The sequence below is a fragment of the Spodoptera frugiperda genome, chromosome 30, assembly GCF_023101765.2.
Source record: "Spodoptera frugiperda isolate SF20-4 chromosome 30, AGI-APGP_CSIRO_Sfru_2.0, whole genome shotgun sequence".
In the NCBI taxonomy this organism is placed as follows: domain Eukaryota; kingdom Metazoa; phylum Arthropoda; class Insecta; order Lepidoptera; family Noctuidae; genus Spodoptera; species Spodoptera frugiperda.
This window is the reverse complement of record NC_064241.1, coordinates 338,124-363,332: the sequence shown is the minus strand read 5'-3', so window position 1 is coordinate 363,332 and position 25,209 is coordinate 338,124. Positions and strand designations below refer to the sequence as shown.

The following is a 25,209-nucleotide window of genomic DNA, read 5'->3' as shown; positions in this document are numbered from 1 at the left end:
AATTAAAAGTGATACTTAAATTAGGATCTCAATAATTATGCTGCCTCGTTTGTCGAGTGGTCGCAGACATGAGGTCTTGGGTTCGATTCCCGGGTCGGGCAAAGCATTACTGTGCATTTTTCGTTTTTTTTTTTTCGGAAATTTCTCAGTAGTAACACGGATTCTGGAATTGTACCCAGTATATGGCAATAGGTTCACCCCCTATTACATGGGTCTTATAATACAAATGGTGAAAAGTGGGTGTACATTGTATAACAGCATTACGCGCTATAATGTGCAGCTTTGTCAACCCTTTCGGGGATAAAAGGCATGACGTTACTATAATTAAAGGTTAGATACAATTAAATGTACCATCTTTATAAATTGTCAGACTTACCAAGTCATCCCCGGCATCGAAGTCGCACCCCAGTCGGAACTTGACGACGTTCTGTGGCGAGTCGCTGTCGACCAGCGCGTCCACACTCTGCGCCAGCACGACCGACACGTGTGTGCGGTTCACGTCCCGGTACGTGAACAGGTGGGCGTCTTCTTCCCGGTCTACTGGCTGCAGGCTTAGGTTCTTTCTGGAAAGAATGGAAAGTGAGAGTGAGTATGGGTTTAAGAAGTAACTTAGTTTTTTATCATAGCATTGCGTCTTTTAATCCCCAATCAGTTAGACAGAGATGAACATATTATGTTCGTATATTAGTACAATTTTGAACTTTTGCTTTGATTCAATAACTAAGCAGAAATCTTAAATAAAATACATGAAGGATAGTAAAAATTAAATAAGATTTGTATAAGAGTATTGGTAAAAGCGACATCTACGTGTTCATCACAAAACCCGGTCACAATCGAGCCTCGAGGCAGAACCTATTGCTTCTAAAGGCTTCTTTAGATTTCGCGATGTTTCACAATGATGCCACTAGATGGCATTTAACTATATTCGAAATTAATTTAGACAAAATGTTAATTCTGTCTTAAAGCTAAATGTTATTAAAACATTCTCCTAATAGTTTGAGTAACAAAATATTTAAGTTAATGACGTAATAAAAACGGTAATGTCTTTTAATCTAGTGTTTCCGCGTCTAAAACTGAGATAAACTAACTAATAGTCCAAATAACAGCCCGAAAAGTGTTATAATGACATAATAAATGAGAAAATAACATTAATTCGTGTAATTATGAGTGAATTAGTGTAAATTCTCACGGCGTGCGTCCGGAAGCACAATGGCGGATGTAAAGATATAAATCTTCTTTAAACTGTGCCACCCATTGTGTTAAAATGTTATTTACTATAATTAGTGATGCAATCGATATTCATGTTTGTTTAAAAGCTTTTTGATCGTGAGAAGCCATCTTGTGTTAGACGAATATGGTTTGGATGGAAGGTAGCCAATTCTGAGAGATGCAGATAGGTATATTTAATTAATGGTAGTTTTTGCATGGTTGGCGTTTTTAATTAATGTTACGTATTGTTTTAAAGTTCTGAATGAATGGAATCGTTAAATTTCTCTGCTTCAGCACTTTAAGATAGTAAGAAATAAATTTTATTGTAAAACAATAACAATGCAGTATGGCTTTTGGCTTATACAACGAATACTTTTGCAGACGGTAAGCAATCGCTGCCGCCCATAGACAACCGCAACATCAGAGGCGTTACAAAAGCGCTGCCGGCCTTTTGGAGGTTTTAGGAATTTAGGGCTTTTTGAGGGAATGGGGATTGGGCAGATAGGGAAGGGGGTATTGGACCTTGTGTTAAGTACATGTATTTCATAATAATATAATATTTGGTCCCTACTCACACGTTCTCATAAGTTCTTTTAAATAGTAAGGAAGTTTGAGTCTGGACTGATTTATAACTATCTAATATCTAAATTGATTTTGAAGCTTTTATAGATACCTTGACATACAAATATTCAATTTAACTATTTGTATAGACAGATTTGTGCCATGAACTGTCATAATGATGAATTCAGAGCAATCAATACCTAATCAGTTATGCATAGAATTGTTCTCAAAATTTGCAACTTAGTAATTATTTTGTAATTCTATGGATTAAACTTATTTGTACGATGGTTAGTTGTTATCCTTGAATTGTATTTATATCCTGTCGATATTGTAAATATATTTCAGCTGATCGTTATATGACTGTATTGACATTGTGATGATAGCCAATTGAATACCTATCGTATTACATAAGTGATTTATGATAACGCGACCTTACAAGCTTGCCAAGATCCTGCCCATTCACTAGGATTTTTGACTGACACTGACACTAAAATTAAAACGAAATAACTTTAACTTATTGAAATTAATTTGTGGTAGTGTAGTAAGTGGTAGTAAGTGTGGGAGTGCCATGCTTTGGCACGAATCGGTCGGCTCGACCAGAGTGATACCACGGTCTCACAGAAAACTGTCGTGAAACAACCCTTGCGTTGTGGGAGTGAAGTTACCGGATGCCCATTAACCCCTCTTTCCAATCATTCCAATTCTCGATTCCCCAAAAACACCTTAATTCCTAACCCCCAAAAGGCCGGCAACCCACGCCGCACATGGACACCCGTTACGCCTCTCTCTGGTGTTTGGGGTGTCCAAGTGCGGCGGCGGTTGCTTACCATCAAGTGATCCGTTTGCTCGTTTACCAGCTTATACCGTAAATAATACTTTATTGTATTACATATCAAATTAATAAATGCTAAATATTACAATCCTTTTATCAGATAGCATTTCTATTTACTAAAGACATTTTATGACGATAACTTAAAGATAGTTAAACAGTTTACTAAACTACAAACCTTCATCTAATAATTTAAACCTAAGCATGCAAGTGGCATCGTAACTCTCCTATAATGTATAGAATCAGCCATGAACCGGTGTTCCTGACCGACTAGCGAAGAACTCGTCTCCAGCGGCCACCAGCTGCCGCGGCCAGGAAGATTACCATGCAACGGTACTTGAAATGGATCACTCGACTGATGTGTCTGTATGTATAGTGATTTAAAAAAATGTCGATGTTTATAGTGATATTGTAGAATAATAAATAGTTCTTTATTTTGAGGTGGTCACTGATTCCTTCAGAGCCTTTTCATCTGTGTAGTCTTGCTGTTGTCTGCAGCGCCATTATATTTAATTTCGACAACGTCATTTTTTTTTTGAGAAAAAGAAAAATATTGTCGTTTGCTATTCTTACCACATCTATAGAATAGCTAATTCCATATGCTTAGATCATCAATATACCTAATTTTTAATAAACGCACAGTTTATAATTAAACACTACATACTACATAAAAACTACATTACTGGACTCCATACTATTATTGAAAATTCTAAAATCTTGAATTAAACTTTATCTGGATATCCAGGAATATTACCCGTTTCACGAGGTTGTCAAAGAAAACCGTACTTCATTTGCTATCAATTACGAGAAAAACTACCGGTACAGTCACGAAGAAGACTTCCTTACTGTTAACGGTGAAAGAATTACGTAAAACGGACGAGCAGTTTAGTAGATCACAACATAATGTTTGACGTATACATACAAACACGCAACACTTGTGAAATTAGCAAAATGTTGCCAGATTAAAATTAATACTAAATAATAAATACTAATGACTGTATTTAAATAAGATGATCTTTCTAAATTGATCTAAAACTATAAACCTAGTTTCATAGGCAATTCTAGATGTTTAGTATTCCTAAATATTGCAAAAAATCTCGTGCGTCAATATTTTATATAAGAAATCGTTAAATATTATGAGATTTGGGTTAATTAATATTTGTTTTCCTTTCACTCATAATAAATATTAGTATTATTTTATTATGAAATAAGTATTTCAAGTATAAATTATTAATTTATTGCATATACAAAACAATGGTTTACACACGTAGGTCAATATATTGAAAAACGCTTTACTAGATTCGCGTCACAAAAAGGCCCTTTATCATGTGACGTCACGTAGGCAAAATATCGTAGAGTTTTTCTCAATATTTTTAGATCAGTAACTCGTTTTTTTTTTTGTTATTTCTTAACATAACATAACATCAAAAAAAATAAAATTTTAAAATAAGAGTTAATACAATTTTCAAAATCAAAATCAGTCAAATTCATTATCTTTAGTTTACAGAAAAATGCAGGCCATTTTAAAATCAGCACATATAATAATTTCCTTCCACACATATTGACCCAGTAACGCGCAAACTATTGTTGAACCAGCTGTCAGGTCCCACGTGGTAAAAGTCGAGCTTGGGAACCGAACCGCGGCATTCATACACCGCTGCTAATCTGTCATTACCACTGCGGCACTGCGATCTTTATCCTTTTATGGTTTATAGCTGGGAATTATATTCTCGTTGATAAGGTGGTTTTATGTGTTAGTGTATTAATCGGAGAGGACAGGGGGCGCTTGGAGGAGGGTCGTAGATCAAGTGACGCATGCACCAGACTAGACACGATACCAAGTAGGAATGAGTTCAATTTGGCATATAATTATTAATTTCATCTTTTGAAAATGAACCTGGCTGTAGTCTTAGATTCATATACGATGCCAACGGCTTTGCTCGCAGTTCCATGGGATAAAAAGTATTATTCCAGACCATACCCATCACCTATATCTACCCCTGTTCCAAATTTTATCCCGATCCCTTCAGCCATTTTGACGTGATTGAGTAACAAACATACATACAAACTCACAAGCCTTCGCATTTGTGATATTAGTAAGATACTATGTTACAATAGCCTACAAACATAAATAAAGTCTAGTATTAGCAATACAAATTATGCTAATCAGAATAACATTAGCCCATTCAGAACATTAGTTCATCTGCAGTCGATTGCTATAATATTACTGCTACTGCTAAACTGAAATAAATATTAGAATGTGTTGTCCTTGCGACATTACTGCTCACCTGTCTTCATTATGTCGTTACGATGATATGTAAATTGCAGCTGTCGACAGCAGCGGCAATTATTTCGTTAGTGAAAGATGATCTGAGTGTGGTCTCGTTTCTTGTGTTATTACTATTTAGAAACGTTTAATCTTCGAAAATGAGATTGGTTCAAAATTAGTTTGACGAATGGTGTTTTAAAAACATTGACTAATTAGGTTATGTATAATTCTGACAATAGGTGGTGATTTATGAATTTGAAGACATTTTCAGAAATTATCAAGAAAATTCATGACATTCAAAAGGTAAGACTAAACAATCAGGCACACCTTCAGTAAATCATACGTAATACATTTTATTTGCATGCAAAATGTTTTATTTTGTATTAACAAAAGTATTTTATATATACCATACCCAAAAACACTATCCACGTAGTTATCTAATCGAACTCAACATTCACCAAAATGTACCTAAATTATCGTAATAATCACTAACATGATATAAGTACGTATTAAATAATAGATACCTAATACATAAACTCAAAAAAGTCACACATGCAAACATACCTCACGCGATATCCTCACAAACAACACTTTTTATTATAAACGGAAATATACACATAATGACGCAAAACAAATTGATTACCAACTGTTTAAAGATAATGGAAAAATAGCGAATCCTTAGTAAATAGACATTATTTAACAAACCTCTAAACTTATATAAGAATATCGAATAGAAAGTAATAGAGAAGGCATTAGAACTTACTTTTATTACCTACAGATAGATTTCCCTTGGAAAATTACTTAAACGCGAAACCGCAGACTCCGGGCTTATCCTACTTTACAAGTTAATAGTTAATGCTGATGACAAAACGATAAAGGTTTTGTTTATATAACTTCAATGGAAACTTAGAATTCTGTGTCGCCGTTTCCATTCCCGCTGGAATTATTTGTGAGAGAAAAGTAATCAAACGTTTCATTCAATATTTCTAATAAAATAAATTGGTACTGAAAATCTTCAAAACATTTTATTGATACTATATAATGTATGTTTTAATCGATAAATGGTTGGGTAAGTATTAAACTGGCAAATAAAAAAGTATGATCAGTTTATTTGGTAAGTTATCGACCTATTGGCATTTATTTTATCTTCGACATCTATAACTGAATTAAGAATTAAGAAAAGAATTATATTTCAAATTTTATTCCATTTATGGGACAAAAATTATTCATTGACTTTTCTCGCCTTGGGTGAGTCAAGAGGGATGGTCAGACTCTTACTGACTAAAAACCACCCCGTTCCTATTCCTGCTTTTGAGCCGCAGCCCGGGTAATCCGCTAGGCAGTCTACAGCTCAACGTTACTTATGCAGTCTTATGACATGTTTAGTTAAACGTTAAACAAACATTTTTTTGTCGAAACCTATCTACTGCTTGATCAACGCAAAAATACAATCTCTTTAGCTTTATTCTTCAGACTTTTATTGCCAAAACTTTGCAAGCTTTTGTATTACAAAATTAGCAAAAGATGTAATTTATTGATACACGTAATACTGTTTACGTAACCTCAAACTAAACTTTTACTAAGATGCAGTTTGTAGCAACGAAATGGTGACTATGGATAGATTCATATCTTCTTTATAAAATATTATGGATAAGATTATCGATTTATATCTTTTTTCTGATATTTGACCTCTTAGAGATTATTAGAAACGTAAGGATCATAGTTCACTATAAATAATTTTTTTTTCAAATCAGATGCTTTCGTGAGATGACATAACATTTTTAATTTCATTATAGTCATTTATTTATTTATGAAATGTCATGTCATTAAGTATGTATAAATTAATTCATTTCATAACCCGTTGTATGCCGGAACGCAGATCTTTTTTTTTTAAGAAAAACGTTGCTCTAGGATTTTCTCCTGTGTCGTGGGTGCGTTTACAAATACAAGTTCAAATACACATCACACCCAGATCCGAAACATCAATTTGTGGATCGAACAAACAGTTGCTCCGCGCGGGAATCGCATGATATCAGCATCCTTAGACTATACGCTTCGTGTGCATTAGTTTTTAAGTTATTTTTATATAAAACTAGCAAACCTGGCGAACTCCGTTTCGCCACCAATGATTATTCCTGTTTTCCTATTTTTCTCTTGAATTTTTTCCTGTTTTTTTTTGCTATAAACCTCACGGAGCTTGAGACCTTTCCAACGAATGCAAAATCGTGCAAATCGGTTCGTGCGTTCTGGAGTTATAGCGTCAGGAAGGAAAACCCGACTTATTTTTATATAATAGACTAGCAAACCTGGCGAACTCCGTTTCGCCACCAATGATTATTCCTGTTTTCCTATTTTTCTCTTGAATTTTTTCCTGTTTTTTTTTTGCTATAAACCTCACGGAGCTTGAGACCTTTCCAACGAATGTAAAATCGTGCAAATCGGTTCGTGCGTTCTGGAGTTATAGCGTCAGGAAGGAAAACCCGACTTATTTTTATATAATAGATAAGTATTAGTATATAATTCAATTGTATGTAATATTTATGTATAGTATTTTTCTATGGGCCTTAGATGCCTGAAGCAAATAAATAAATAAATAAAATATCCAGTTTAAAAGATCAAACTTGGTTACATACACAAGTAGTATAAAGAAATCTACTCTAAAAAATCTTAAATTTTTATAACATGGAAAGATACGATTATCTGCAGATACTTAACCCGACAAGTGAAGGTCACGCCATCATCACACCTCCACACAAATCTAATACTTTCACTATAATTCATTCCTTTTGTCATAACTATCTTTTTCCTACATTCAGTGTGAAATATTCGCTAAACTGTCGATGTAACTAGCAGTTTAACCTTATTCCATTATCATTTTAACTATGGTAGACTTGTACTTAGTTAGCTGACTCATCTCTCTAAGTAATGAGTTTGTACTGTTTTTTTTTTTCGAAGTACGCGTGCCTTCTCTTAGAGTACACGAGCGGTTGGAACGCTGGCGTTTAAACGCTGATCTTTGACCTCTGTTAAATTCAGTAACATGTATGTATGTTATTTTTTAAGGGCTGTCTAACTGTCGCACTCATAAACATTGAATGATTTCTTAAACTATTCTTTAGTAACGATATTGTTCCGGAAACAATTGCTAAGGACTGGGTTAAGTAACAATTAAATCACTCTGAGTACGGCGGTAATAGACGTTACTACCAATTAAATATGATCTTAATTAATTTAACATAAATATTGGGGTTTGTTAAAGCATTGAACTTTAAAGCTCCAGCTTTCAATAGAAATTACATTCATTTTCATTGCCAAGTAAAAGTTGTACAAATATCAAAACGTTCAGATAATAAAATTCTAATAAAGTGAAATTATTCATAGCACACCATGTTATATCAGATAGAAAACTGTCTGACTGTTGTGCCGTGGGCACATAACTATCTATTGTATTAGTCTATGCGAATGTATCGATTCTTAACTATCGCATCTATAATGTATCTACTCATTGTCTCTAACGCCATATAATAAATAGTGTTAATCGTACCAATTAAGCCAGTGTGTATCAGTACTTCACAATAAATGGTTGACATATCGGAGTTTCATTAATTATACAACCCTGACGGAACAAGTGGTGACCCCTACGTGATTCTGAAGTACAATGGCCACTCAACCAAAGCCGCAACCTGAGGTCGTGGAACTAGCCACTGTGACTGTATCATCCAGAATCCCTGAATTTTGGAGCGACCAGCCTCGCCTTTGGTTTGTGCAGTGTGAGGCAGTCCTAGGCCCACAGAAACTTAGCGACGAAGCACGTTTCAACCTCGTTGTTACAAAACTCGGGAAGGAAGTAGTGCAACAAGTCAGTGACATTCTGTTGAAACCACCTGAAACAAAAAAGTTCGAAGCGCTGAAGACCCGTCTTTTGTCTGTGTATGAGGAGTCTGAAACACGGCAATTCCAGAAGCTTCTCGGTGAGATGGAGTTAGGCGACCAGAAGCCTTCGCAGCTTTTGCGCCGCATGAAAGATCTCGCGCGTGACAAAGTTCCGGATGAGACGCTGCGTTTGATGTGGCAAGGTCATCTTCCATCACCAGTCAGAGCCGTACTCGCTGTCACCGAGGTCACAAATTTGGATAATCTCGCCGTGATTGCCGATAAGGTAATAGAAACTTCAAAACCGCTGCAAGTATCGGAAGTTCAAACTGCGTCCAATACGAACAATGACCAATCTTATATTATAGCTGAATTAGCTAAACTCAGCATGAAGATCAGGGACATGGAGAGAGGCAGAAATAGAGTTCGAAATTTTAATAGACCATTTAATCGGAGACAGTCTCGATCAATGTCACGCGGACGTAACCTGAGCCGTCGTACACCTGACTCGCCGGATTGGTTGTGTTATTATCATTTTAAATTTCATAATCGAGCAAGGAAATGCGTAGAGCCGTGCGCATGGAAAAAGAATGAACAAAACAAGGGAAACTGAAACAGGCACAACTGCAGGCGGAAGTATGTGCTATCAATCCAGTTAGCCGCCTATGTATTATGGACAATAACAGCGGGATGCAATTTTTAGTAGACACTGGTGCTAATATATCTGTGCTACCCGTGACAAAAAGACCATATTATCACGTTAAGTGTAGTGAATATAAACTTTACGCTGCAAATGGTAGCGAAATTCGGACATACGGTACTAAAACACTGGTATTAGACTTTAAATTACGCCGACCGTACAGCTGGTCATTCGTAATTGCGGATGTACAACAACCGATCCTCGGTGCGGACTTTTTAACTCACCACAGAATACTAGTTGACATATATAATAAGAAACTTATAGACTCAGTGACAAATATGTGTTCCGTAGCTTCACTATCGGTATCAAATCAGCCATCAGTTCGGACAATAGATCTCAATAGTGAATATAGTGACCTTTTAACACAATTTCCGAACATTACCAAGCCGTTGTGTTTTAAAGACTCTCCACGCCACTCTATAGTCCATCATATCGAAACGACGGGTGCTCCCGTACACGCGCGACCTAGACCTTTACCGCCGGATAAGTACAAGAAAGTAAAGGCCGAATTTCATCGCATGCAGGAGATGGGTATATGCCGACCATCGAAAAGTTGCTGGGCAAGTCCACTGCATGTCGTAAATAAGAAAAACGGGGAGATTAGACCCTGTGGTGACTATCGTCGCCTCAACGCTATAACAACGCCCGATAGATATCCAATGCCTCGAATACAGGATTGCACTTATTTGTTGTGTGGAAAAACCATGTTTTCGCGCATTGATCTTCAACGTGCATACCACAATATCGCTATCGCGGAAGAAGATATAGAGAAAACCGCCATAACGACTCCTTTTGGCCTATACGAGTTCACTAGAATGACATTCGGTTTGAGAAACGCAGGACAAACATTCCAACGTTTTCTCAACGATGTTGTCCTACGAGACATGGATTTTATTTACGTGTATGTCGATGACGTAATAATTGCTACGTCAGGTGATGCCGACGACCATAAAGAGCATGTAAAGAAAGTATTCGAGCGCCTGAATGAATTTGGAATCACAATTAATTTAGCTAAATGCGAATTCGGCAAGTGTGAACTAGATTTTCTAGGGTTTCATGTATCCCAGGCAGGGCTACGACCCTTAGACAAGCAACTTAAAGTAATATCAGAATTCCCGAGACCGAAAACCGTCGACGAGCTACGACGTTTTCTCGGCATGGCTAATTTTTATCGAAGACATCTCCCGCGAGCAGCAGATATTTTTAGAACCTTAAATGCGCATTTGATCAACGCCAAGAAAAAAGACAAGAGTTTAATTCAATGGACTGAAGAGAGTATCGAAGCTTTCGAACAAAGTAAACAGTGCCTGCTAAAAGCAGTTACTTTGTCATTCCCGTCGACCGAGGCGCCTATTGCCATGATGACTGACTGTTCCAATACATGCGCTGGCGCAGTCCTACAACAACGAGAAGGTGATACCTGGAAACCCTTAGGGTTCTTTTCTACTAAATTAAGCGAAGCACAACAACGGTACAGTACTTTTGATCGAGAACTATTGGCAATATACATGGCAATTAAACACTTTAGATACCTGATTGAAGGGAGACCTCTAACGATCTATACCGACCATAAACCTATAGTACATGCGTTGAAGAAAAATACCATCGGCAAAAATGACACTCCAAGACGCATTCGACACCTCGATTTTATCATGCAATTCTGTACAGAAATCCAGCACATAAGCGGCGCAGATAACATAGTGGCGGATACTTTATCCCGGATCTCAACAGTAAAGGCGTTGTCACCTCTTGACTATGAGAGGATAGCAACAGCACAACAAAATGACATAGAATTGAAAGAGCTGATGCAGACGAAAACATTGGTATTCAAAAAGATATACCTACCACATTGTAACATACCCATATATTGCGAGATGTCACGGGGCACAGCCAGGCCTTATTTGCCCGAAGAATTTCGCGTATCAGCTTTCAAAGCTATACACGAAATTAGTCATCCGAGCATACGCGCAACCCGAAATATGATTCGAGAGCGATTCTTTTGGAAATGTATGAATAAGGACGTTACCATCTGGACTAAGACTTGCCTTAATTGTCAGAAGTCCAAAGTGCAACGACATACAATCGCGCCACATGGAAAGTTCATTAACAGCAACAGATTTGAACATCTACATATGGACATAGTAGGTCCTTTGAGCTACTGTGAAGGGTATCGATACGTTGTAACCATGATGGACAGAAGTACAGGTTGGCCAGAAGCGTATCCAGTAAAAGACATCACATCCGAAACGATAGCAGATATCATTTACACTGGGTGGATATGTAGATTCGGATGTCCTGTTCGATTAACAACTGACCAAGGTCGTCAATTCGAGTCTAACCTATTTAGTCATCTTACAAAGAAAATGGGTATTTCAAGAATAAGAACCTGCGCCTATCATCCTCAATCTAATGGGTTAATAGAAAGATGGCATCGTACACTAAAGTCAGCTCTAATGTGCAGAGGTAACACTACGAAATGGGTTTCGGAATTACCATCTGTACTACTCGGTTTAAGGGCAAGCCTACGAGATGACACACAAGTAAGCGCCGCAGAGCTAGTTTATGGAGAAGTAATAAGATTACCGAGCGATTTCTTTCAACCGACCACGGAAACCACTTCAGATAGCGAGTTATTTGTTCAAGGGTTGCGAAAAAGAATACAAAAATTAGCCGCCGTGCCTCGGAGGGACGCAAGACAAGGCAATATTTTTATCCATGCAGATTTGAAGAGTTGCACTCATGTGTTTATACGTGATGACAAGGTAAAGAAACCTTTGTCGCCACCCTATTTGGGTCCATTCAAGGTGATAGAAAGAAATGAAAAATATTTCAAAATATTAAAGACAGATACAGAAAAATATGTTAGTATAGATCGCCTTAAGCCGGCCTATATATTAACCGACGAAGAATGCAAAGAAGCGCCTAATAAGGAATCAGCGAATGTAAACAACGGGCCGATAGTAACGAGATCGGGACGCGTTGTCAAACCTGTTGTGCGCTTCACAGTATAATTACGTATCTATCACCTCAATTAATTTAATAACGTTATCTAAATTCAATCAAAATGGGAAAGTCACAAAGCACCTTGAATAAAGAAACCGTCGTGGTCGCTCAAAATGGTGCTGGTAACAGCGCCACTGCATCAGCTGCGGTGGAATGGAGAGACAGAGTCGAAACTTACTCTTTACTAATTCTGTCATGTATCCTGGCAATCGCGGTTTACTTTCTCTGGAAGAGCTGTAAGACTAGATATGGCCGATACATGAGAAGAGAACTACAGGAGCTACCAACAATGGCTGTGTATCGCCGGGGCGATCAGGGTCCTAACGGCCCGACCACCCAGCAAATCATCGCTTAAGTGTTATTGTGTACCACTGGTAAAAAAAGTGCATATATAATCAGTGATATGTAAAGTATTAAGTAACAAAGTGACCGTATCGTTTCAATGGACTGTTCAATACTTATGGACCGTTTTATAGTTACCGTATACACTGTGTAATTCTTTAGTGAGAAATACCTAGATTTTTGGTTTGTTGTCACGAGATTTTTTTTTACTAATGTTTAATATTATATTTTGTATATACCTTTTATTTTATATACCTTTTATATTTCACTTTATATACCTTTTTATATCTCAGTAGATGAATTTTATTACATTTTTTTATTTTTTTGAAGGGGAAGTAATGTGCCGTAGGCACATAACTATCTATTGTATTAGTCTATGCGAATGTATCGATTCTTAACTATCGCATCTATAATGTATCTACTCATTGTCTCTAACGCCATATAATAAATAGTGTTAATCGTACCAATTAAGCCAGTGTGTATCAGTACTTCACAATAAATGGTTGACATATCGGAGTTTCATTAATTATACAACCCTGACGGAACACTGTCTTCTATGGAAAAGTTTATAGATTCTGAAATTACATGCATATTCATAAACTTTCAATAGTGTTACGATTACAGATTGACATTTTACGAAAATTTTAATTATTTAGTAATGTATTGAGACAGCTGCATTTTATGTAATTTTCTTACTTAATTAGTAAAATTATCATACGATTAGTGAAACGATAGGTTCAATGAAGCCTGACATTTGGCACTAGAGTTAGTTTGACCTAATTAGTAATGCATTAATTTGCGTGCAAATGTCAAACGCTACGTGTTAGGTCACAGCATCGATACTAATGACTTAAGTAAACCTTTCCTAATAAAAAAGGCTGTTTTTTTTCTAATTTACATAGGTACTTAAAAGTTTTATTGTTCTGTAAGCATCATTAAACATCGCATGATATTCTTGGAGTTTTATAATCAAATAAATAAACAAAAAACATTGCTCAATAAAGTCAGACAAAGTCATCTTTTTCCACTGATTATATTCCTGGTTATGCTGCTTTCAGATTAGTTGTGATGATATTGTGTGCTTTTCACAAAATTAACCGTTATGGTACTACAAATAGGACTGTCGAGCACCTAAAGCGTGATATGAATTAAATAAAAAAATGGGAAAGTCTAATTTAAAGTTATCAACGGTTGAGAACAAGGGTCGATAATATAGACATCTTTATCTCAGTACCACTGACCCTCTTATTACAAAATCCATTAAAATCTCTACACACAAATATATTACTACGATATACTTATAGGCATATAATATATGCCTATATTTAATATATAATATAACACATTCAGAAGACACATAGGACGCTTCACTAAAACCGCTCGCCTGTAACGGTACTCAGAAGTCGGCGCAGCACTTTTACTGCATTGCGCAACATAGCACCTTGTTCGTTATAACATAAAGTGTATAATATAATGCACCCAATAAATTCTTTATTCACCACTTATGTAACGCGAATGATGTGTCTCATTAAAATTATATTCCGATCAATGATCTGTCTGTTTGTTATTTCCGGAAAAGTCTTGGATTTTGAGACGGATATTGGAATTAGTAAGCTTGAAGTCTTGGATTAAAAAGTCTTGGATTTTGAGACGGATATTGGAATTAGTTAGGCCTTATCAGCATCAACATCTACGAGACCACTCAGGTCTCGTAGATGTTAGTTCTGATAAGGCTTGTCTAACAAGTTTTATTACATGTTTGATTTTCATTGAAAACGGAGTCTCTATTATGTATTAATTACATGACACGTGTTACTTCTCGACCACCCTGTCAGGTGATGATATAGATAGCAATTTCATTATTTAATATTATTTAAAAACCACTGACACTTTATTAACTAAATATCACGGTATTAATAGAGAAAAAATGTCTGCGCACGCTGCTCATGATGAAGAGTCCTTCTGTGACTTGGAACAATTAGAACTCTTTTCATTAATGTACGTGAGTATACCGTGTGTTTTTAGTTAATTTAGTATGTCTCACAATAGTTATTATAAAAATACTAATAAACGCGTAAGTACTCAATAAAAGCATAATAAAACACTTTACCTAAGAAAACAATAGCAATGCATTACTGAATATAATTGTACGAGTATTAAGTCATATTACTTAAGTTAAAAATCTTCTTTTTAAGTTACACGTAACATATTATTGGGCTAAGACATACTTTCTTTTAATTCACAGTTTTTGTAAAAAAAATGACCCTAATTCAAAAATTGCTGGTAAACGTCGCAACTAATGTACTTCACATACTTTTTACAAGTGGATATTACAAAAAAATTATCGATATGACCGGTCGGTTATACAACATTACATTACTCGATTATTATCAATCGATTCGCGCTATTTCACCGACACACGATACTTTACACACGAATGTGGGGAATGGGTTGAGTTATTGTAGAGTTTTTAACCACAGAACATAAAGTATTAGGAGCCTACAGATATACCTACATACAAATATCGGATGCCTTACTTGTCTACATTAACCAAATTAAATTTATGTTATTAATAAAAAAAACCTTTTGGGCAATTTCATTTTAAACTCTCCGAATCTCAATTTAAATCTCATTCTGTTCACAACCTAAATAAATACATACCTACACATACATGTCATAAAATTATTGAGAAATCAAATAATAGACACTCACAGAGCTAAAGATACAATTTAGTCAACATTTTCAATAAAAACAAACATAAACGTTCGATATTGACAGTAATAAATAACTTGAGGACAGCTGCACAGGCTAATATTGCAATAAATCGTGTTTGATTAATTGTATCTATCGAGTGGTGCAGGTCACAATAAATCTCATTCACGCGTCACCCTGTTTATGCATCGTCTCCTTGCTAATTGATTGAGAACTAGTTTTAACATAAGTAGGTAACTGTCGTAAGCAGATCGCTTAATAATATTCGTGTAGTTTTAGTTTAATAAACACGTAGTTTAGTTCTGAAATTATTCATGTGAATTTGTAACTTTTATACCAAACGTTGACCCGCACTAGTATTTTCTCCTGTATCATGCGTGCGTTTACAAACATACAAGTTCACATACACATGACATCCAGACCCGAAACAATAATTTTTGAATCGCACAAAGAGTTGATCTGTATGACAATCGATCTCGCTACACAATGCACAGTAGCGAACAGTCATTAAAATGTTTATTGTACAATGAAAAAAAAAAGTTTTCTTACCTTGGATGTACTTCTACTCTGAGCACTTCATCACCAACTTGCAGGTTCTCTGGTATCCTCACGAATCTTAAGTATTCACCCACTGGATAGAAATTACAACCTAAAACAAACAAATACAAATTTAATTATTGTTGACACCTGAAACTATTGATATAAAAATTTAAAGAATCCCCTGCTATTTAAACAATCTAATGATTATGTACAGTCATGCATACTATTCAAAACAATTCACAACAAACGCATATTATTAGAATGCCAGTAGATCCAACAATAGATCCTAACCATTATGCGCAAATATTTTAAACATAGCTCCGAAACAATAAAGCAAAAAGCAGACAGACTCCCGAAGACAATCAGACTAGTGGCAAGACTAATTATTCTGCTTACGACATTGTCCCACAAGTGGACCCTATTCAATATGTGGCGAGCTATTGTTGGGAAGGGAAAAACTGTCTGTGATAGCTGATCAACTGATACTATTTGGTAATCTCGGATTTGTAATAGTGCCTTTGGAAATGGGATCAAAATATTTCCACTCGGATTAACGAGGGATCAAATTATTACAAAATTAAAAGTATTGCAATATAAGTTTGCCATGCGTATAATGGGATCTTATTGTATTGTAAACAAAGGAAAGTCATGGTTAAACATAGATAAAAAACAATAACCTCGAAAATCTACTTAATTCATAGCTAAAAAAATCTCAAAGGATTGCGAACTGTTTTAGACATTACCCAAGCTGTAACAAACTGATCCAAAAAACTTCATCATTGATTTCCATCAGATCGACAATGAAGTTGCGACTCCGCGACAAATCGCATCTTGCAGCTGTTATGGAGTATTTTCCCATAGATCGACAGTTTCACAATCGCATCGCTTGAGTAGAAACTGATGGCTTACAATCCACCCGTGAAATCCGCAATCTTTTGTCGCATGTGATTTGAAATATATTTTTTATGGTTTGTCTGTCTGTTCGAGTCCATTGTATGTCGTAATGTGATTGGTGTTTATTTGTCATGACCCATTTTCCTTTGATAAGGGTTATTTAAGAAGAATATATTAGATATAGGTTTTGAAGATGTAGTCTGAGCTTTAAGTGACAATGGTTATTTTTTTATTGGAATTGGGAGCAAACGAGCAGATTGGTCACACCAGAGTAGCCACAAGTGTGTTGCCCGTCTTTTAAGAAGGAATACGCTCTTTTCTTGAAGGTTATGGGTATAACTAACAGAGCACGGGTATAAACCCGTGCTCTGTTAGTTATACCCATATATATAGATTTTGGCAGAAGTTAAAATAAAAAAAAACTTTATAGTTTTTTTTTATTTTAACTTCTGTCAAAAACTCTCTACCAAGTTACAAGAGCGTGAAATATCGTACCTAACATAAAACCATAACATTTACTCTTACTTTACTCGCAGTTTTTGTTCTATTTTTATTTAAATCCACCCAGTACACGTGAAAGGCGTCTGTGCGTCAAAAAGCAAAAAACAACAATCTCACGGCTAATAAAACGCATTAAGTGATAACTTACATAACTGCGGCTAATCCATTAAAACCACTTTGACAAGTATCCCACTAAGGTGAGGGAAATTACATTGAAATTCAATTGTTTTGCTCATGTTTTAACTAGACTCGTGACATTGCCTTGCATTTGATAGAATTACTTAAAACATAAATAATCACCTATCACCCAAATCAGCTCATGCCAATTTTCATTATAATCCATTCAGTAGTTTCAGCGTGATCGACGGATACACATTCAAACAAACTTTCACATTTATAATATTAGTATGATAATATTTATCCGTGTAGTGTAGGTTTTTAAGAGACAAGGCCAATTAAACAGATAATATGTATTTATAAAATGCATGATCATCTTGTTCTTGTAAATATCATAATATTATGTTTATGAGATTAACATCCTACAATGTTATTGATTCACAGATTCACAGGCTACAATTAGCCACTCGTCAATGAAGCGTGTGATCGCCATATCGCAGCTTGTTCTCATACGTGCAGAGTGTATAGATCTTCCGATAAAACACCGTAAACTATGGGACCCGGCGGCTAGCGGGACCAAATTGGGTCCCTAACAATGTGCCTTAGGGTTTATTATCATAACTATGTGTATACATTGTGGTTTTAGTACAAAAACTGAGACATCAAACAAGTCTCGGGCGGTGCTGATCGCTTACCATTAGGTGACACGTCTGCTCGTTTGTGCTCTATTCCATAAAAATGGTATAAACTTTGTGTATATCTATTAATTACCCGACTGCCAAGGAAGGATGGGAAGGGAAGTTATGTTTTTCGCGCGTATCTTGTATGTATGAGCCTAATATTCTTTATTACCTCATTTTTTGTTCTATAAACATTTTATTCCAAAAAATATATTAAATGTGTATCCCTCGTGACCTAATAGGACCGTAAAATACTTTTTTATTTCATACGAAATACAAATTAAACAAATCAGATCGTAAACAAACCAGGCGATTTGTTTATGTTTACAAAGAGTCATTAAACTCGTCCGAGGCAGTCATCCACAACAATCAGAGACAGGCCACCATCTTAACTCACGCAAAAAATCAAACAATAATATGCAATTTGGTTCGATTCCGATCTAAATAACTTCTGTGGGAACCCAGTTATGACTGCCATTGAGGAGATGAGACAGAAGAATCATCTCGAATATACATATTATATTATAACTGCAAACTAAAGCATAAAATAATCTTGCTAACATTATAAATGCAAATGTTTGTGTGTGTTTGTTACTCAATCACGTCACAATGTAGAGATCCGATCTCTACGACCGATCTCTACGATACACATAAGATACTTTTTATGCCATAAGCTAGTTAGAGAATAATGGTTAGTTTAGTGTATGTATTCTTATCGCAGTCCTAGTAACCAAGGGATACTGGTTTTTTTGCATATATTATAAGGAAAACTTTGAAAAGAAAACACAATGATTAGTAATCACAGATACCCTTTCCACAATACTCTTTATTTGATTAAAAAAATATTGTACTATAATAACATTTCGTTATTCTGTAAGCCTTCTGTATACAAGTGCATAGTGCTTTCAATACAAAGTCAGTCAATCTCTCAAGGTGGCGGAACATCTTACTTCCTCGCCCATTGTTTCTTTATGGGTTAAAATAGCGGGTTTTAGTGTTCCTATGTATTAAACATCGTCATTTTTCTGATACTAAATTGCATGGGAATTCTTGTTAAAATGATGTACAATGATCCTTTGAAACGTGATGATCAGTAGATAAGTGATACAAAACATGAGATGGATAAGTAACCGCTAATTTGAGTCGTTAACTTCCATGTTTTTCTTTGTAAAGCTCATTATAAGTTCGTTAACTTTTTGATGAAGTCATATTTCTCTTTATGGTTTAATGTTTAAGTATTAAATTACTACATAGTATCACTAATTAATTGACTACTAAAACAGCACTAAAGCAGTGATTTCAATGCTAATTGCGCACATTAAATTGTCTACACTAAAATAAATTGAAGAAAAATTTACTTCAATGCGAGATGGTACCTATCATAATTTCTATTTCTACCAAAAAAGGTACCGAAAACAAAACATTAGTATATTACAAAATAAGCTAAACATAACATAACTTTCTCAACGTAACTACGATACACATCGGACCCTAAAACAATGACATAGGATAAAGAACTCAGATAACTTTATATCATCATCAAATCTTCCAAATAGGGTGCTACCACATCTACAGCTACTACAGCGTTGCGTGTGTCCGTCTGTCCGTACTACAGTTAGCATTCTTCACGCATTACAACATAATGGCGGCATTCTTAAAGATATCATCGCTCACAGCACAATACTGGATAGTGAATACTTATAAATAGTTGTCGTGCGAGATTGTGATCGCGGTGAATGATCCGCTTGCTACTTCTAGGTACCTACTGTTGGCTAGCTTGACCATTTTTGGTTGAAATATTCTTTATATTTTGGTGACTGAAACTATGATCCTTTAGTCGTATGCGGAATTATGGCGAACTCAATCTTAAGAGAGAGTTCTATGATCATTTGTCAGAATCAAGCGGGTATCAAGCTGATATTAATTTTAAAAACATCACACATCACATCAACAGCCTATAAGTGGCCACTGATGTCCAAACTTTCAGTGAATAGGGTTGACCTTTAATCAATTTTAAACTCATAATTAAAAATTATTAACCCAGGTTTCCTCACGATGTTTTCAGTATGGCAATACTGTAACAATGAAACTAAAGAGTATTTGAAGCTCAGTGTACAACATAAACAACAAAAAATAACAAATGAGTGCATCTTCTCATCTTGATCACGAGTAATGAGACAGAATTACAGAACCTTGAATCGAATTGACACAAATCAAGTTACATACAATTTGTCGAATTATTTCGCAATCCAACACTACAATTGTACTTATGTTCATTGCAACGTTTAAATCGAATGTGCAGTTGCAACATCTAGTGTTTGGTTTGGAAGAAATTGGTACTTAACACAGGAGCACTATTTTGTAACTAATTTGATCTAAGCAATAGCGGATATGTGGTCAGATTATGTCCATTTTTTTGTATTACTTATCCTGTTAATATTATAATCGCGAAGTTTTGTGATAATTTACTTTGTTATTGATGAAGCGAAAGAGGTATGAAAGATTCGAAGCAATTGACATTCCATAGCGTGACATTTCACAGGCGTGAGATTATGTATGTATGTATTTTTTTAGTATATACGCCGTCGCAGAAACTACTGTCTTGCACGGAAATAGAGTAGAGTCTGAAATAATATAAAGGTTAGTTTCCTCCAGCCTTACGTGCGAAGTAACATAATTAACTTGTTGGATCAAAAAGTAAAAATAATAATAATCATAATTATTATAATGGGTAGATGTTAAACCGAGCAGCAATGCCCGATTAATTGTCAGTCCCTGGCGAGAGCTAACTAATTCTGACATGACGTGACTACTGACTTCCACCAACTCCGACAGTTCTCAGGGAAACACACGTTACTATTTATTTACCTTTTACAGAAACCATGTTACTTTGTAACACGACATGTTTTTTCTTGACATGTACGAGTAACATTGTAAATAACATCAACAAAAAGGTGGTGTTCGGCAATCGTAACTAGTTACCATTCTAGATTTGTGTAATCGTGTGATTGCCCTACCCATGTAGTAACAAATGACTCCTTAATAAAAGTTAAATAATTTATTTCAATTAGACCAAAAAAGCATTTTTGAATATCTAGCAATCTAAAAGTGTATACCGATCATTCAGTCTCCTAGTGAAGCTAAATATATAGAATAGAATAAAGCATTACTTTGCTGAAATCCATGTTACACTAACAATACAATAAATATTTAGTTTTCATTCCGCTTGTTGATGCATTTTCAGCATACGCCCTTCCACCCGCAATTAAATTCTCATGCAGCAGAGGTGCAATACAAAACACACTCACGACATGCAATATACCACTCGACATATGTTTCGCTCCTCCACGGAGTATCCTCAGGAGGTGTTGACTCGGTTGCTCCCGCAGCTCGAAACATTCGAACATCTATTCTATTGTTAGTGTACATAGTATCTATAGCCAATATAATACATTATACAGAAAACACTAGCCCATAATTGCGAGTACGGTACTAAATTGAAAAACCTTCGCCAATAAACCTGCAGTACTTGTCCTATATTTAAGATCACAGTGTTGTCCCATACAATCAGTTAAATAGAGCCTTAGCATTATAACAGGCTTAGTCTAGTCTAACGGAGAGTAAAGGGAGGCTTTCACTCATTCATTATAGATGGCTATCGGAGAATCAGTTACTTTCATGTCCTTTCCAATACAGATCCGTTAGTTTTTTAGTTATAGTTCTATCAATGGATGCTTTGTTCTTTTCTAGTAATTGAGTAATGAGTTTGAGTTGATTAAAGTCTTTAATTCTGTCTTTTGATAGGATATTATAATTTCAAAAAACCTATTTATGGTTTAATTGGAATAAATGATTTGACTTTGACTTTAGTGTTGAGGTGAATGAGTTTTCGCACTGTACGGTCATATAAACGTAATTTTCATTTTATGAGTTATAAGATTTTAATTGAAATGTCGCTAATGTCACTAACTTGTATGAAATATTGGTTGTAGGGAACTAGCCACGTTTAAACTAACCTCTAAAGATACATATGTTAACGTTTAAGAATCTGACCGTACTAAATGCACAGAACTCTAAAGCAATAATTAAAATAAAATTTATCAACCTTAATCAGGAAAATTATTTATACATTCAACCATGTAATACATTTCATCTGCACGGTTGTAAGTAAGTACGGCCGCGCGGCGCTTCGGCTCGGTCCGGTCAAGTCACTTTCGTTTTTTCTCGGTTCTCTGTGTAATTAACGATAGCTCTGCTAATTTCCGTTATTATGTCACCGATGTGTGTTTTTCTTCCGACCTGACGTGCGTACACACGTGCTTCCTTCACAACCAGTTGCGGCAGGATTCCTGTATGCCACTCTTATCTTAAAATAGCTGGTCGTATGTTTTATGGCTGATTGAACGTCGTGGGAGTTGATGTGGTTTTATAACTTATCAATACTAATTACTTATTAATATTAAACTGTCTTTAGTCGCACGTCCGACTGCTAGGCAAGAGGTTTCGGTTTAGATTACCGGGTCGGACAAAGTATTACCGGGCTTTTTTCGATTTTTGGAAAATTTATCAGTATAGCACGGATTCTGCTATTCTGTCCGATATATGACAATAGACTCACCCCCTTTACATTGAACTTGTAACAGATTGGTTAAAAGTGGGTGTACGTTATACAGTGGTATTACGTGTCGTAACAGGCAGAGGCCTACCCCTTCGGGGATAAAAAGGCGTGACAATACAATACAATACCGAAGGTTAATTGTATTTGTATTGTAAATAAATTGTGCTACAAATTCAACAATTGTGTTTATAGTTCACACTATTAAGTTTGTACCAATATAAACTCTTTTGTTTTATATAATAAGAACAGTTTATTGTAATAAAGTAATTATTAGGAATGCGGAAAGATAATAATGTATTTTAAAGACATGGAATTTACGCATAAACTACAAACATTCATTATATGAATTAAATTCCAATCAAATAAACAAACAGATTGACATTTTTCAAATAGATACGGAACTATTGATCCGTGTAAACTGGGAAATGACTTGAAATACCTCGGATTACGGTCTGCTGGTCTGCGATGTTCCATCACCAATCACAGTGGTTTATGGACGACAGTTATAATAAACAAATTGTGGTTTACTTTGATACTTCGTCTTTCTTACATAAAAATACGTACATATATACAAATCCGATCTCACTCGCGCTATGTGGTCTGCATCTTGATCAACTACCTCGTCAACTGAATCGCATATTTCCGCTATTTGTGCAAATCTGCTCATTTCATATACTTCCTTGGACCAATAATATCTAGCATTACTGTAATGACACTAGAAATGTAATATAATGTAAAACATTTGAAATGAAAAGTAATCAAGGCGGTGATCAAGAGTTTGGTATAACGGGTTCCGGTAGAAATCGAAACGTAGGTCACCTCCGTTATTATATCATCATGAGGTTCTTGACCTTGTGTCAGCGCTCGAGAAGTCATCAGGGAAATGTAACATACTGTACTTTTACTTTTTTTTCTGAGGTTTTCATTTGTGTTGCTTTAATGATGTGGTGGTGATCTTTATAAAAATTGTATATTATGTACTTTGAAAATTATCTTTTCAATTTGTCATTACAGTTAGTGTGTTAACTGACTTAAAAAAAGGAGCGTATGTTTAAACACGATTATCTCACGTTTGACTGAAAAGATTTTGATGCAAATTCAGACCTGAGAAAAGGTTTTAGGAATATTACTTGGGTTTACAAAACTGGAAACGGTAATGAAATTTGAAGGCGGTTCCCCTTTTTTTTAAGTTATTAGTATTTCTATTAGTATAGGAATGCTATAGATAACTATGATTACATGTAGATAGGTAGTAGTTGGAGGCATGGCATTGCCCCAGCGAAGTTAAGTCTAAGATTTCTTATAAAAAAATATAAAATTATTTGATGAAATGAGAAATATGACGTTACTTTTTGCAGATATTTTTATATTGTTCCAAACCTGTTCCTTAGGTAACAGGTTGCTGGCATAAATAACGCGACTCGGCTCACTAGTGATGTAGCTGTACATTTCTTTACACTTACATTTAGAAAAGTCGCAAGTCACAAAGCTTACAGTATTGCCATTATTATGCAATAGTTTTGACCTGGGTTCAATAGTCAATACTGCTAATATTAGGGAGGTACAAACCTAATATTATTGTAAGAATGGTGTGAGGAAATTATAGAGTAATACTTTATGTTGTAGTATTATTGTTTTCACACAATAGAATGGTGATAGATTTAAGTTGTCAAAATATAACGTTATTTTTTTACAGATAAACAGAAATGAAATTATAACTAAAGTTAAGATTTTACAGCTAGTTTCAACAAATAGTTGATTGATTTTTCTAGAGACTTTGAATATATTTCAGGTGTCGCTTAGTAGAATTTTTGTGTTTTAAGCAGCCAAAATTATTTAGATTTCCTTCATTAAAATTATTAAAAGTATATAAAGCAAGTATCTTCTAACAAAGACTTTGATTTGTATAACAGCCAAGATGGGAAAGTATTTAGTAATAAATGTTGCCATTGCAATAACTGCCGATGTATAAATTATGGATTCTAGTCGAGGAACTCAATATTTTTTTGTTTTGCTGTAAGAGTTTCACACGCTTTCTCAAAGGCTTTCGTTTGCATATTTCGCCATTAATTCACTTCGGCAGGCATAAAACTCTTCTGAATTTCCTGATTTTTTCTAAGTTTAGTGTTTGATTAAAATTAACTTAACTCAATTTTGATGGAAATAGCTATTTAGTATCTATTTAAAATAATACTATATTTTAAAATTCTCATAAATAGTACGAAACATCGAGTCTTTTCATGTCTCCTTAGAGGTAAACAGACAATAAATCTTACTGTCTATTGCTATCCATTTTTGCAAAACGGAAAATGCATCACCCCGACAAGAAATCGAATCTGACCCCTTTGGGCCCTGTAGCTA

The 25,209-nt window shown here is 35.3% G+C and overlaps 2 protein-coding genes and 1 non-coding gene across 4 annotated transcripts in view; 2 read left to right on the top strand and 1 right to left on the bottom strand.

The window, feature by feature from the left end:
- LOC118269941 (cadherin-89D) overlaps positions 1-25,209 on the bottom strand; it is a 61,710-nt gene that overhangs the window by 15,875 nt on the left and 20,626 nt on the right. For both annotated transcript variants that reach the window (XM_050706951.1, XM_050706952.1), the window contains exons 3-4: positions 16,048-16,147; positions 377-563 (exon numbers count right to left, since the gene is read on the bottom strand). In XM_050706951.1, the coding sequence (XP_050562908.1) occupies positions 377-563; positions 16,048-16,147 (287 nt within the window). The remainder of the gene's footprint in view (positions 1-376; positions 564-16,047; positions 16,148-25,209) is intronic.
- On the top strand, positions 8,527-9,354 carry LOC126912823 (uncharacterized). Its single transcript, XM_050706967.1, has one exon. The coding sequence runs from the start codon at positions 8,527-8,529 to the stop codon at positions 9,352-9,354; it is 828 nt and encodes a 275-aa protein (XP_050562924.1).
- On the top strand, positions 17,259-17,393 carry LOC126912857 (small nucleolar RNA SNORA36 family). The gene has a single exon (XR_007707489.1). It is a non-coding gene; the product is annotated as a small nucleolar RNA SNORA36 family (small nucleolar RNA).